The sequence below is a fragment of the Hippopotamus amphibius genome, chromosome 8, assembly GCF_030028045.1.
Source record: "Hippopotamus amphibius kiboko isolate mHipAmp2 chromosome 8, mHipAmp2.hap2, whole genome shotgun sequence".
NCBI classification, from domain to species: Eukaryota; Metazoa; Chordata; class Mammalia; order Artiodactyla; family Hippopotamidae; genus Hippopotamus; species Hippopotamus amphibius.
The window spans coordinates 26,205,283-26,218,858 of NC_080193.1; the positions used below are offsets into that span (position 1 = coordinate 26,205,283).

Sequence of the window (13,576 nt, forward strand, 5' to 3'; positions counted from 1 at the left end):
ATTTGGGGGAGAATGGACATTTTAACAGCATTCAATTACCTCCTCCATATATTTAGGTGCTCTTTGTACATATTTAGATTTATACTTATTTCATTTTGGGGCACTATTGTAAATAATGTGTTTATATTTTAATTTCTAATCATTCATTGCTAGCATATCAAATACAGTAAATTTTTATGTTGACCTTGTTTCCTGTGACTGTGATAAACTCACTTGTTGGTTCTAGTAATTTATATGTTATAAAGTTCATCATTTTAAAGTGTACAGTTCAATATTTTTAGTGTATTGACAGAGTCATGTAACCATCACTGTAATCTAATTTTAGAAGATTTTCATTACCTCAAATTCAGATATCTTTCTTTCATTTGGATTTCCAGTCTAATTCCATTGATTAGAGAACATACCTTACATGATTTCGATATTTCATATTTGTTGAGTTTTTTTTTTATGATCAACCTTGGTTAATGTTTTACGTGCACTTGAATATGATCTATTTTGGTTAATGTTTTATGTGCACTTAAAAGGATATCATTTCTCAGTTGTCGAGTGGAGTGTTTCATAAATGTCATTATCTATGTCAGCAACGTACATTGCTAGTGTTGCTCAGGTCTGTATCCTTAGTGATTTCCTGTCTACTTATTTTATTGATTGCGGAGAGAAGAGTCTCCAGGTATAACTGTAGGTTTGCCCTTTCTGCTTTCACTTATACCAGCTTTTGTATCACGTACTTTGTGGTTCTTTTGTCTGTTGCTACATGTTTAGGATTCTTATGGGCTGTTGCTAAAATTCATCCCTTTGTAATGTAATGACTCTCTTTATCCCTGATAATATCTCCTGTTCTGAAGTCTCCTTTGTCTGATAACAGCCACTTCAGTGTTCTTTTGTTTAGTGTTTGCAAGATATATCTTTTCTGTCCACTTTAATTTTTAACCTTGCTTTGTATTTATATTTAAAATGTGTTTCTTATAGACAGTATGTGGCTCAGTCTTTCTGTTTTATCCAGTCTGGGAATCTCTTTTATTTGATGTGTTCAGATTATCTAGATTCAATGCAATGATTGAATAAAATCTACTGTCCTTGCTAGTTAGTTTTCTTCTTTTTCTTTTTTTTCCTAGTTATTTTCTATTTGTTCCATCGTTCTTCCTTCTCCCCTTCTCCCTCATTTTTGACCTACTTTTGGATTAATTCAGAATTTGCTATGAATCCATTTTTTATGTGTTATTTTAGTTTATTATTTATACCTCTACAACATAATTTTCCAGTCGTTGTCCTAAGATTCACTACATGTTTTTCCAGTGGTTATCATAGGATATATTTCTTTAATAGGTCACATGCTACCTTCTAATCATATTATATCATTATGTGTAGAGCAGACCCCTTGCCACTGTATACTTCCACTTTTCCCCTCCCTTCTTCTGTGATATTTTTTGTACATTATACTTTTACATATGCGATCAACCTATAGCATATTCTACTCCTTTTTAAAGACAATTTAAATTTTTTAAAATAAATTTATTTATTGGCTGAGTTGGGTCTTCGTTGCTGCATGCGGGCTTTTCCTAGTTGTGGTGAGTGGGGGCTACTCTTTGTTGTGTTGAGCGGGCTCCTCATTGCCGTGGCTTCTCTTGTTGTGGAGCACAGGCTCTAGGCACGTGGACTTCAGTAGTTGTGGCACATAGGCTCAATAGTTGTGGCTCATGAGCTTAGAGTGCAGGCTCAATAGTTGTGGTGCATGGGCTTAGTTGCTCTGCATGTGGGATCTTCCTGGAACAGGGATCGAACCCCTGCATTGGCAGGTGGATTCTTAACCACTGCGCCACCTAGGAAGTCCCAGGACTCAATTTAATTTTTATAGCAATTAAAATTAAGAAAAAAAGTCTCCTGTTTATCTCAACTGTAACTTAGGCAGGAGATAGATGGACCTCCCCCAGGACAAGCAGTCAGAGTTCGCTCCCTGTGGACCAATACTCTGAGATGGGAATAACAGGACAATTGGGAGAGGAGGCCAGGCCCTGCCCAGATAGAAGATAAGAGACCACATATTCCTCATTCTCAAAGTCGGGAGACCTCCCCTGACTACACAAGTGCAGAAAGTCTCCTTGGAGGTCAAAAGGGGAGTGATGCCAAGTGGCCAAACCTACCTATAGGCCTCTTCAGTGGAAACTATCTTGGCTAAGAGATGTGCACGCACACCTAGGAAAATCCTGAGATACACGAAATATGGACTCTGAACCAGGCAAATCAAAATGATTGGTCAAAGGAAACACAAAGAAATGCCCCATAAAAGTGATTCAAACAACCATGAGGGCATGACTCTCTCTGACCCCTCCTGTGTGTCTAATCACATGTACTTTTTTTCTAATAAATACTTTACTTGTTTCACTACTTTCCATCTTTGTGGGAATTCTTTTCAGCAAGGCCACAGGGTCAGGCCTTGTCACTGACCACTGGTCTCGTAGCTAGGAATTCGGTGCTCTTACCCCCACGACCCAACCTCATCACTGGCTGGGAACTGAAACCCTGTTTCAAGCTGCTACAGGCCGAGGCCACTCAAGATCAAGATCATTTCTGGATGTCTTCATTTCTTTGTGTAGACCCACATTTCTGTCTTGTGGCATATTGTTCTTTTACATTTCTAGCAGTGCTTGTCTGCTGGTAACGAAGTCTTCCATTTTGTGTTTGTCTGAAAAAGTGTTTATTTCTGTTTCATTTTTAAAACTGAAGTATAGTTGACTTACAATATCATTAGTTTCAGGTGGACAACATGGTGATTTGGTATTTTTATAGATTATACTCCATGTAAGGATGTTTTAAAATACTGGTAATATTCCCTGTGCTGTATGTTACATTCTTGTATCTTATTTTTTTATACATAGTAGTTTATACTTCTTGATTCCCTTCCCCCACCGCCCTCCCCACTAGTAACCACTAGTTTATTTTCTGTATTTATGAGTCTGTTTCTGTTCTATTTGCTCATTTGTTTTATTTTTTAGATTCTATATATAAGTGAAAACATACAATATTAGTCTTTTTCTGTCTGACACTTCACTGAGCACAATACCCTCTAGGTCCATCCAACTCACCTTTTAAAAGGGCGAAAGTCAGTGAGTTTTAGTGTATTCACAAGGTTGCACAACCATCCCTGTGGTCTAACCTCAGGATATTGTCATCTTCCTCCCCGAAAGAAACTCTATACCTAGGACCAGTCCTCACTCCCCCATTCCCAGACTTTTCTTTCATTTTGAAAAACACTGTTACTAGATGTAGAGTTCTGGGTTGCAGGATCCCTCCTTCCAAACCCCAAACTCCAGATATGTTGCTGCATTATCTTTTGACTTCCATAGTTTCCGATAAGAAGTCTATGGTAATTCTTGTCTTTGCTCCTCTGTATGTAATGCAAATTTTCCTCTTGCTGCCTTTGTGATTTCTCTTTCGATGTCCTGTGTCTAGGGGTGTGTGGTGTGTGTGTGTGTGGTGTGCTTATGTGGTGTGTGAGGTGTGTGTGTGCATGTGCTGTGTTTGTGTGCATGTGTGGTGTGCAGGGTGTGTGTGTGTCTGTGCATGTGTGTGCACTTGTGTGGTGTGTTCAGGATATATCTTTCTTGGGATTGTCTGCACTTCTTGGGTCTGTAGTTGAATGTATTCCATTATTTTTGAACATTCTTGGCAATTAAAATAATAATAATGACAATAATTGCAATTACATGCTCTTCAAACATGTTTTTCTGCCTCATTTTCTCACTTCTGCTTCTTGAATTTCAACTACACACATATTAGAATATACACATAGAATATTGTGACACTGCTCCTTCATGCTCTGGTTTTTAAGAAAGTTCCTTTTTTTTTCACTTGATGCTTCAGCTTGGATAATTTTAATCGATCTATCATAGGGTTCACTGATTCCTCGCCTGCCTGTATCAAGTCTACTGATGAGCTCACAGCAGGAGTGTTTGATGTTATATGTTTTACTTTTAGCGGCAGCACTTCCATTTGACTCCTTTGTATAATTTCCATCTCTCTGCAGAGCTTTCCCTCTTGTCCATAAGTGCTGTCACACTTTCCCACTAAAGCATTTAATATATTAGTCAGAGTTATGATTTGAAACTTTCTGACATAGTTTTGATTGCTTTGTCTCTAGACAGCATTTTGGCTTTTCTTGTTTTTTTAATTAATTATTTTTTTGGCTGCTTTGAGTCTTTGTTGCTGCGTGCAGGCTTTCTCTAGGTGTGGTGAGGAGGGGCTACTCTTCTTTGTGGTGCATGGGCTTCTCAGTGTTGTGCCTTCTCTTGTTGCAAAGCACAGGCTCTAGGTGCATGGGCTTCAGCAGTTGCAGCACATGGGCTCAGTAGTTGTGGCACATGGGCTCTAAGGTGCATGGGTTTCTGTAGTTGTGGCACATGGGGTTAGTTGTTCCGTGGCATGTGGGATCTTCCTGGACCAGGGCTCGAACCCATGTCCCCTGTATTGCTAGGCGGATTCTTGACCCACAAGGGAAGCCCTTCCTGCTTTTTTTACATGTCATACTTTTAGAATAAATGCTGGGCATCAGGTATAAAACAGTAGAGACTGAGGTCAACAGTATTCATGCCAGGAAGTGGGTACAGCTCTTTTCTGCTAGGCTATTAGTGTGTGTGTGTGTGTGTGTGTGTACGAATGCACATATGTGCTTGTGTGTAAATGCATATATGTGCATGTATGCATGTGTACACGCATATATAAACATGCATTTAATGTGTGAGCATGCATTATGTGTCTATGCATGTTTGTATGTGTGTGAATGTGCACGTATATGTGTATATGTGTACACACACGTGTGTGTATGTGTGCATGTGTACATGTGTGTATGTCTGTGTGCATGTGTGTGTGTGTTAAGTCAGTCTGGCCGAGAGTGGAGCTGGCTTGGGTTCTGTCGCCATGGTTACTGTCAGGGCTGCACTGGCTTCAGACGCCCCTGGCACAGCCTTGCACTTGGGGTGGGGATGGTTTGGCAGAGGGAGTTCCTCCGTGTTCCTGCCTCACTTTCAGTTCCAGGTCTTTCTCGTTGGCCAGAACAGTTCCTCATGCTCTTGCCTCTCCCATTACAAGGATGCTGAGTCCTGCCGCCTGGAAGTGGGACGCTGGGAATTCCGTTTCCCTGGCCAGCCTCAGGCTCAGCAGACCTGAGTCCCTGCATCTCGGGTGGATGTCCTTAGTGGCTCTGCCTCTCTCCTGGTACAAGGTGATCTCTCTGCCCCTCTCTGGGGACAGAGGGTAGTGTTTCCCCTTCCTGCAGCTGCAGAGGTTCTTCCCAGTGCCCTGGGGTACAGTAGTGGCTGTCCTTCTCCAGCAACTTCAGGACCTTGGTCCCTGGGGGAGACAGTCCAGGCAGGAGTCATGCCTTTGAAGTGGTGGCCATTTGCTTCTCTGGTGAGCCCTGCTGAGGGGCTGCCTCCAGGCTCCCACCTGCCACCATCTCCCTCTGATCACCTGCTGGGGTCACGAAGAAGTGCCTAGGATGTGCTGTGAACTCCCCTTTGTCTGCAGTGGCCGGGGGCCCTGTGCTCTCACCTAGCCCACCCTGGCCTTACCAAATTCATTGCAATTCCTTTGCTGAATTCTCCCTATGGGCGTGGGCCCCATTTCCCCCATGCCCACCTCGTATGAGCCAACACGCATGCCCCCCTCTCCTTAGAGGGGTCTGTCTTCCTCACATTTCAGGCCGGGTGGTTTTCCTGACCTCTGCTCGCTCTCAGACTTAAGAAAAGTCACGATTTTGTAGATTTGGAAACCGCTCTTGTTGTGAAGGTGGTAATGCTCTTTCCAGCTTTCCATGTCCTCAGAGGAAAAGCTTGGGTTTCTATTCCCATGATTGCCAGAGAGCTGCTCCATCTCTTCTAATCACTTCTATGCTCAGGCCAGATAAAAGGTCAAGGTGAGCAGCCTTCAGGAAGAGCAAAGATCAAAAGTGTTTTCTCGGAAGCCTGTGCCACAGACGTCTGCCTATATCTCACTCTGTGTAGTCCCCTGGCCACCCCAGCTGAAAGGGAAGTGACTGTTTTTACCTGAGCTTATGGGCACCCAAATACACTTGGGATTCTGCCTGGGGAGAGGGGAGAGACTGGATTTGGGGCAGGCTGTCAGCTACATCTGCCAGACACAGTCTTCTTAAAACCCTCCTCCCCAGCTCAACAATTTCTTAAGCTGTTACCCCTCTCCTCCTCTTTGGAAATTAGATGAAAGCTATGGACACTTTTTCCCCAAAAGTTCATGTGTGTGCATTCAAACAGAGCTGTGCATGTGACTTCAGGGCGTCAGTGACTCCTTGAAGCTGTGCCTGAATGTTGGGACGCATGGGACCATCACCCCTGATGGTCGGTCTTACCCTTGGTTCTTCCAAAGCAGAGCCATAACATATGTGTGTGCAGTTTTCCAGGAAGCTGATTCCAGGGGTGAAGGTGTTTACGTGGGGAGTAAAACAGGCAGGTGGGAAAGTCAATTCAAGGAGCTGTTACTGAGTTGCCACCTCTGGAGTGGAAGAGAAGGAGGGGGTGTTTACCCACTGGGTCCTGGGCCTCACTGGTCAGGGCTGCTCCTTGCCAGCAAGCCCCCTGTTTCTGAGTGCTGATGGCTGTGGCCTTGTGGGCCCCCCACAGGCATCCTGTTTGCCCAGTGGGAGAGGCTCTGGGCGGAGGCACACTGTGGGGAGTGAAGCTGGCAGAGGCTGGTGTGGGGCCGATCATTCCCACGCGTCTGGAATAAGGAGGCGGGTGGTGGTGAGCAGGGGGTCTGGTACGCAGGCAGCCAAGTGCCACCTCTCTCTGCATCCTCCCTCCTCTCCTGCCCCTTTCCCTCCTGCGCCTATGCGGCGGAATGACTAACGACTGCAGCTTCTACAGCCATCCTGTTCACCAGACACCTGATGTCAAGGGACAGAAACCAAGCTCAGGACTTCCCTGGTGGTGCAGTGGTTAGGAATCTGCCTGCTAATCCAGGGGACACAGGTTCAAGCCCTGGTCCGGAAAGATCCCACATGCCTCAGAGCAACTAAGCCCATGTGCCACAACTACTGAACCCATGAGCTGCAACTACTGAAGCCTGTGCACTAGAGCCGGTGCTCCACAACAAGAGAAGCCACCACACGGAGAAGCCTGCACACCACAACGAAGAGTAGGCCCCTGCTCTCCACAACTACAGAAAGCACATGCACAGCAATGAAGACCCAATGCAGTCAATAAAAATAAAATAAAATAAAATAAATAAATAAAATCCACTTTCAGGATAACATAACTAAAAAAAAAAAAAAAAAAAAAGAGAGAGAAACCAAGCTCAGACTTACTGGAGGGAAATAGGAATTGACAGGTGCCTCAGCGAAAACTGGCTCTAGTATCACAGATCCAGGAGCTCGGCAGACACCATCGAATCTCTTAGTTCAGCTTGTCCGCTCTTTCTACTGTAGGTAACTCTTCCTAGTGGAAAAGGGGCGTGAGCAGCCTTAGTGTGAGATCCTTCTGTGTTAGCTGTGCCAGTGGGGGAGGGAGCATCCTCCCTTCCAAGGTGGGTGTATTAGTCCTGGGAAGACATTGATGAAAGCCGAGTAGGATGCATGACACCTCTGGACCATCGTAGGCCGGTGGCTTGCGGGTGCTGCGGGGGTCCCCGCCTGCTCGGTGACCACCTGTGCTCCAGACGGAAGCACGTGGGCTGGTGGAGTAAGTACCCCCCAAAGGAAAACCACACGCTCGTATCCACAAAAGGGTAAAGGACGCAAAACATAGTCCCTTGGTACACGCCAGGCTGCCTTGGGAATGTCTTTCCAGAATGTTCTTCCTTCCCTTGTCTGTTAAGAGAAAGAATTCCTTGACTCGCTCATGCCACGTCCTCAGTGCCTTCGTCGCTCACGCTCTCCAACCCCGTTAATTTCCATGGTACCTGTGCGTCGTGTTCATCCCTGACACCTAGCTGAGCACCATCGCTCTGCCTGGGGGAGTCTCCACGGAACCCAGTGGGGCAGGGTCTGCACAGCCCAGGCAGCTCCTTACAGGTGTGACGGTTTGTTGCAGGGTGCGTGGCATCGGGGGAGGTGCAGCCAGGGGAGAGGAGAACCAGGCGCTAAGAACTCAGGTCCTCGCCGCCAGGCCAATGCTCCCAGCATCTGTGCGGCTCTACCTCCTGCCCGGCTGGAGGAAACATACCCGCTTGTGGGTGAATAATCCAGTGATGCCCCCGTTTTCAGCTGGCTTCACACTTTGCTTCATTCCTGTAAAAAATTATTGAATAGAGCCTAATTGGAGTTAAAGTTTCCTTTTATCTTTTTTCAGCTTTATCGCTGTATAATTGACAAAATTGTAATATATTTAAGGAGTGCAATGTGATGATTTGATATACATATACACTGTGAAAGGATTCCCGCAGCAGAGCTAATTAACACATCTGTCACCTCACACCTCACATATTTATCTTTTTTTTTTTTTGGTGAGAACACAAATTCTATTCTGTTAGCAAATTTCAATTACATGGTACAGTATTACCCACTATAGTCACTGTGTTATATGTGGATCCTTAGACCTATTCATCTTTTTATTTTATTCATTTATTATTTTTAAGATATTTATTTATTTATTTATTTATTTACTTTGGCTGTGCTGGGTCTTAGTTGCAGCACGCGGGATCTTCATTGTGGCATGCAGGATCCAGTTCCCTGATCAGGGATCCAACCCAGGTGCCCTGTATTGGCAGCAAGGAGTGCTACCCACTGCACCACCAGGGAAGTTCCTTCATCTTAAAAAAATTTTTTTTTATTAAAGTTAGTGGATTTACAATATTGTGTTAGTTTCTGCTGTACAGCAAAGTGAATCAGCTATGCATATACATACATCCACTCTTTTTTAGATTCTTTTCCCATATAGGTCATTACATAGTATCGAGTAGAGTTCCCTGTGCTATACAGTAGGTCCTTATTTGTTATCTATTTTCTACATAGTAGTGTGTATATGTCAATCCCAGTCTCCCAGTTTATCCTTCCCCCATTCCCTGTTGGTAATCATGTTTGTTTTTTACATCTGTGATTCTATTTCTGTTTTGTAAATAAGTTCATTTGTACCATTTTTTTTAGATTCCACATATAAGTGATGTCATATAATATTTGTCTTTCTCAGACCTGTTCATCTTATAACTGAAAGTTTGTACGCTTTTATCCACCTTTCCCCATTTCCCCCTCCCCACCCCTTAGCAATAACCATTTTATTCTCTGTTTCTATGAGTACAAGTTTTCCTTTTTTCAGATTCCACATATAAGTGATATTAAGATCCCATTTAAAATACTTACCATCTACCTAAGTACAAACCTGATACACTTTTGCCAAAGCACAACATTTTTTTCCATCCCTTAAGTTAAACACACATACACTCATTAAAATGATTATTTGATGATTGAATACTGAATATCTATTAAGTACTAAGCCCTGTTCTAGGGGCTGAGGATACAGAGGGAACAAGACAGAAAAATGTCCCTGATCTTATGGGGCTTACATTTTGGTAAGGAGAGATTGACAATGTATGAAACAAAAATTTAAGATATAGAGGGTGTCAGATAGTGGTAAGAGACATTGAGAAAAATATAACAGGAAAGGAAGGGCTTTAGGAAGAGGACATTTCAGTGTGAAGATGATATTCGGGATGGCCTGAAGGAGGCAATGAGGGGAGTCCTGCAAAGGGGTCCGCAGCGATGGGATCTCAGACCCACACTCCATCAGCACCATTTCCAAAGTGTCCCCACTATGGGACAGGCTGCTTTACACGGAGGTGGGCTCATCTCAACACCTGAACAGGAAGTGAGAAAGGAAAGTCATGTGACTCAGGACAAACCTGCCATCTGGGATGGAGAGCAAAAGTAAGTCCATGGTGAGTGAGGACAGGTTCCACTGAATTGGATTTCTATCCAGTTTTTATTACTGTTGTTGTTTTGGGAGGCCTCCCATTATCTGATGGTGATTTTTAAAAAATTTATTTATTTATTTTATTTATTTTTTGGCTGTGTTGGGTCTTCGTTGCTGCACACGGGCTTTCTCTAGTTGCTGCGAGCGGGGGCTACTCTTCATTGTGGTGCGCAGGCTCCTCATTGTAGTGGCTTCTCTTGCTGTGGAGCACGGGCTCTAGGCATGTGGGCTTCAATAGTTGTGACACATGGGCTCAATAGTTGTGGCTCACAGGCTCTAGAGCACAGGCTCAATAGTTGTGGCGCACGGGCTTAGTTGCTCCATGGCATGTGGAATCTTCCCAGAGCAGGGCTCGAACACGAGTCCCCTGCATTGGCAGGCAGATTCTTAACCATTGTACCACCTAGGAAGTTCCGGACGGTGATTTGAAAAATTTTTTTTGGAGTATAGTTGATTTACAATGTCTGTTAGTTTCTGCTGTACAGCAAAGTGAATCAGTTATACATGCACATATATCCACTCTTTTTTAGATTCTTTTCCCACAGAGGCCATTACAGAGTATTGAGTAGAGTTCCCTGTGCTATACGATAGGTCCTTATTAGTTATCTATTTTATATATAGTTGTGTGTATATGTCAATACCAATCTCCCAATCTATCCCTCACCACTTCCTCTGTCCCCTGTAATCATAAGTTCATTCTCTAAGTCTGTGAGTACATTTCTGTTTTGTAAATAAGTTCATTTGTAGCATTTTTTAAAGATTCCACATATAAGTGATATCATATGAGATTTGTCTTTCTCTGTCTGACTTACCTCGCTCAATATGACAGTCTCTAGGTTGATGGTGATTTTTATGGTTAAAAAAGGCACAAATCAGCTTGGTTCAGTCTCGGGGATGGGAAAGGTCCATTAAATTAGCAACCTGTCTAATTCTTGGTAAATTAAGACCTGGACTAAGAAACATCTGCATCTGCTGTCCCCCCTTGTGCATCTTCCTTTCTTCCAGAGGGAGGCAGCAGGAGGGACAGAAAACTGGTGAAATGAGGAGATAAAAGTTGTAAATTAGTTTCCCCCGAGGCGATCGGCTTGGGCATCAGGGTAAAGCTAGCAATTACCACAGTGGAATTCACCATTTTTTTCAAGTGCAAAGAGATAGAGATACCTGCTCAGGAATTGTTTGGAAACCTGCGGAAGCTGTGCAGAGAGGTTCAGGCTATCAGGCCATCGGGAGGTTGTGGGCTGCAGGCACAAGTTAAAAATAATCATCTCATGGCTTTGACATCACATTTTTTTTCTCCCCCATGGAGACTGGAGGTCATTTTCTTATCCTCTTTAGGAAGTACATGTACTCAGGACTCTGTTCCCATTTAAAGTCAGGACAAAGGAGCTAATAATATTAGCTAACATTTAATGGGTGTTATTTTCTACTTTATAATAATAATAATCACAGCTAACATTTATTGAGTGATATTTTTTTCTTCGCAAAAAATAGTAAGCATTTATGGAGTGCTACATATTTTCCAAGCACTGCTTTGAGAACCTTATATGTATCATCTCATTTCTTGTTACAAACTCTATGAAGCGGGAACTATCACCTCCATTTTACAGATGAGGAATTTGAAACAGAGAGGTTTAGTAACTTGCCTAAGAGCACACAGCCAGTAAGCCTTGGAGATGGTACAGTGAGGTAAGTGTTATTTAAATCACATAGCATATTATAGCAGTGGTTATAATCATGTGTGTGTGTGTGTGTGTGTATGTGTGTGTGTGTACATGTATGCAGTATAGATTAGATACAGTTTTGGTCTCTAGTAAAGTGGGGTGAGGCTGGCTAAGGGTCTGACACTTTGCTATCACCTTGAGAACACTACCCTGGATGCTGGGGGTGGGGGCACTGTGGGGTTTGGTATAGTCGCACAGTGCACCTTGTAAATAGTTTCATTCGTCTTTGAAAGGGTTAAAGAGAATACGGGGCCAGCATCACGCGCAGAGTGGTTGGGGTGGGGGATGCGGTGTATTTTCTTTTTCCATCCCTAAATCACCTTACTTCTTTCTTTGGGCAGACAAAAGACCCCGCTCTAAACAGAGTTTATGGTCTGTTGTACTTTTTGTATTTGTTAATATTTATGCTGACTTTGAGATGCTGGGGGAAGGCAGCTAATGTATGTATACACCCCGTGTCTGTCTGCTCTGTTTCTGAACCTCAGATCCTGAAAATAATTCCCAGTGGTTCTTAACAGATCGGTGTTAGGACCCAGGAAGGACACAGCAGCCGCAGGATATAAACAGAGAAGCAGAACAGAACAAAGTTTGAGGAGAGAGTCTTACATCACTCACTCTCTCCACCCCAAGCACTGGGGGACAGACGGACGGACGAGGTATAAGCCTGAGTCACACCAGAACGACTTGGACAGCAACGCACCAGCCGGGGAGTCTGAGAGCCCCAGACACAATTCCTCCCACTTCCAGGAAAAAGAGAAACTTCCAACTCCGAACCTGGATGGAGACACACGAAGACTCCTGACAGAACAAGAAAAGCGTGAGGGACCCATGATCCCCCCCGGAGCCTCGGCACTGCAGTCACAGCCCTGGATTGCTTCTCAGGAGCTGTGATCAGAAGCTGTGCTTCTGCTCCCCCACGTCCCAGGGCTGGTCTGATCTTCCCGTGTGTTTATTGATCACCGAAGACTCTTGAGGTTGGAGAAGAGGAGGAAACACCCGTTAACTCTCACCACTCTGCCTTAACTCTCTGCAGTTCACAAACTTCAGTGAAACAGATGGTTTTCTTCTTTCTGGAACCTGTGAAAATGTCGCTTTCCCAAGGAAGTGAAAGTTAAAGGCGACGCTTTGTCACAGACCCTCAGGAATTCCAATCGGATCCCATTTTCACCTCCGAGAAAACCATGAGGAAGCTGCTGCCTCTTTGCTGCTGGCACTCCTGGCTGCTGTTATTTTATTGTGATTTTCAGGTAATGTCCCAAGGCGGTGCTCACTGAGGTGGGACTAGGTTTCTGCTGGGAGGTTCCCCGCAGGTCTTACAATGTGGTGTTTTGTGTGCAGGTGCATGGAGCCGATGCCAGGTCACAAGCCCATCCAGGTAAGTAAGGCAGCTTCCCTCCCGGTCCGCTCACTACCTGCCCTCCCTGTACAGCCCGGCGTCTGGAAGCAGTTCGCTTGTTTGTCTCTGAGGCTGTGGGTGAGGGGCCCTTCTTGGGCTCCTCTGGCCCCGCCAGCTCTCCTGACACCTTGTCCCACGGGTCACTCATCATCCTCCACCTCCGACCTGGAGAATCAGGTCTCTCCACGCCTGGATGCCTCTGGTTCTGGGGCATTTGAAACCTTGTGTTTCAGGAAATGGGATGTTCACAGGTGGAGCATCTTCTGTCTTTGACTCACATTATGTGTCTCCAGCACAGATTCACTTGAACTGACTTAGAGCATCCTCCCAACACCATTCTGTCCCTGTCCCTCTGATGGGAGCTGGACTCCTCCAGACCCTCTGAGGAAACCCCTCACCCACAAGGCTGGGTCCGCTTTCCCTTTGCCATCCTGAGTCCTCAGGCTGGAAGCATCTCCCTGAGGCTTTCCTCGGGGAGGACGGAGGAGGTGTGAAAACTTTCCCTGCCCCTTGCCAGAGGAGGAGGGCCGCGTGGTGGCCCCGGG

At 44.6% G+C, this 13,576-nt stretch overlaps 1 protein-coding gene across 2 annotated transcripts in view; it reads left to right on the forward strand.

Annotated features, from left to right (window-relative positions):
- Window positions 1-12,280: 12,280 nt before the first annotated feature.
- Window positions 12,281-13,576, forward strand: part of ADGRD1 (adhesion G protein-coupled receptor D1) — a 151,771-nt gene continuing 150,475 nt past the window's right edge. Inside the window, exons 1-2 of one of the 2 annotated variants that reach the window (XM_057745437.1) lie at window positions 12,281-12,882; window positions 12,974-13,010. In XM_057745437.1, the coding sequence (XP_057601420.1) occupies window positions 12,817-12,882; window positions 12,974-13,010 (103 nt within the window). In that variant the 5' untranslated portion in view covers window positions 12,281-12,816. The remainder of the gene's footprint in view (window positions 12,883-12,973; window positions 13,011-13,576) is intronic. The other variant, XM_057745436.1, reaches the window with a different exon arrangement.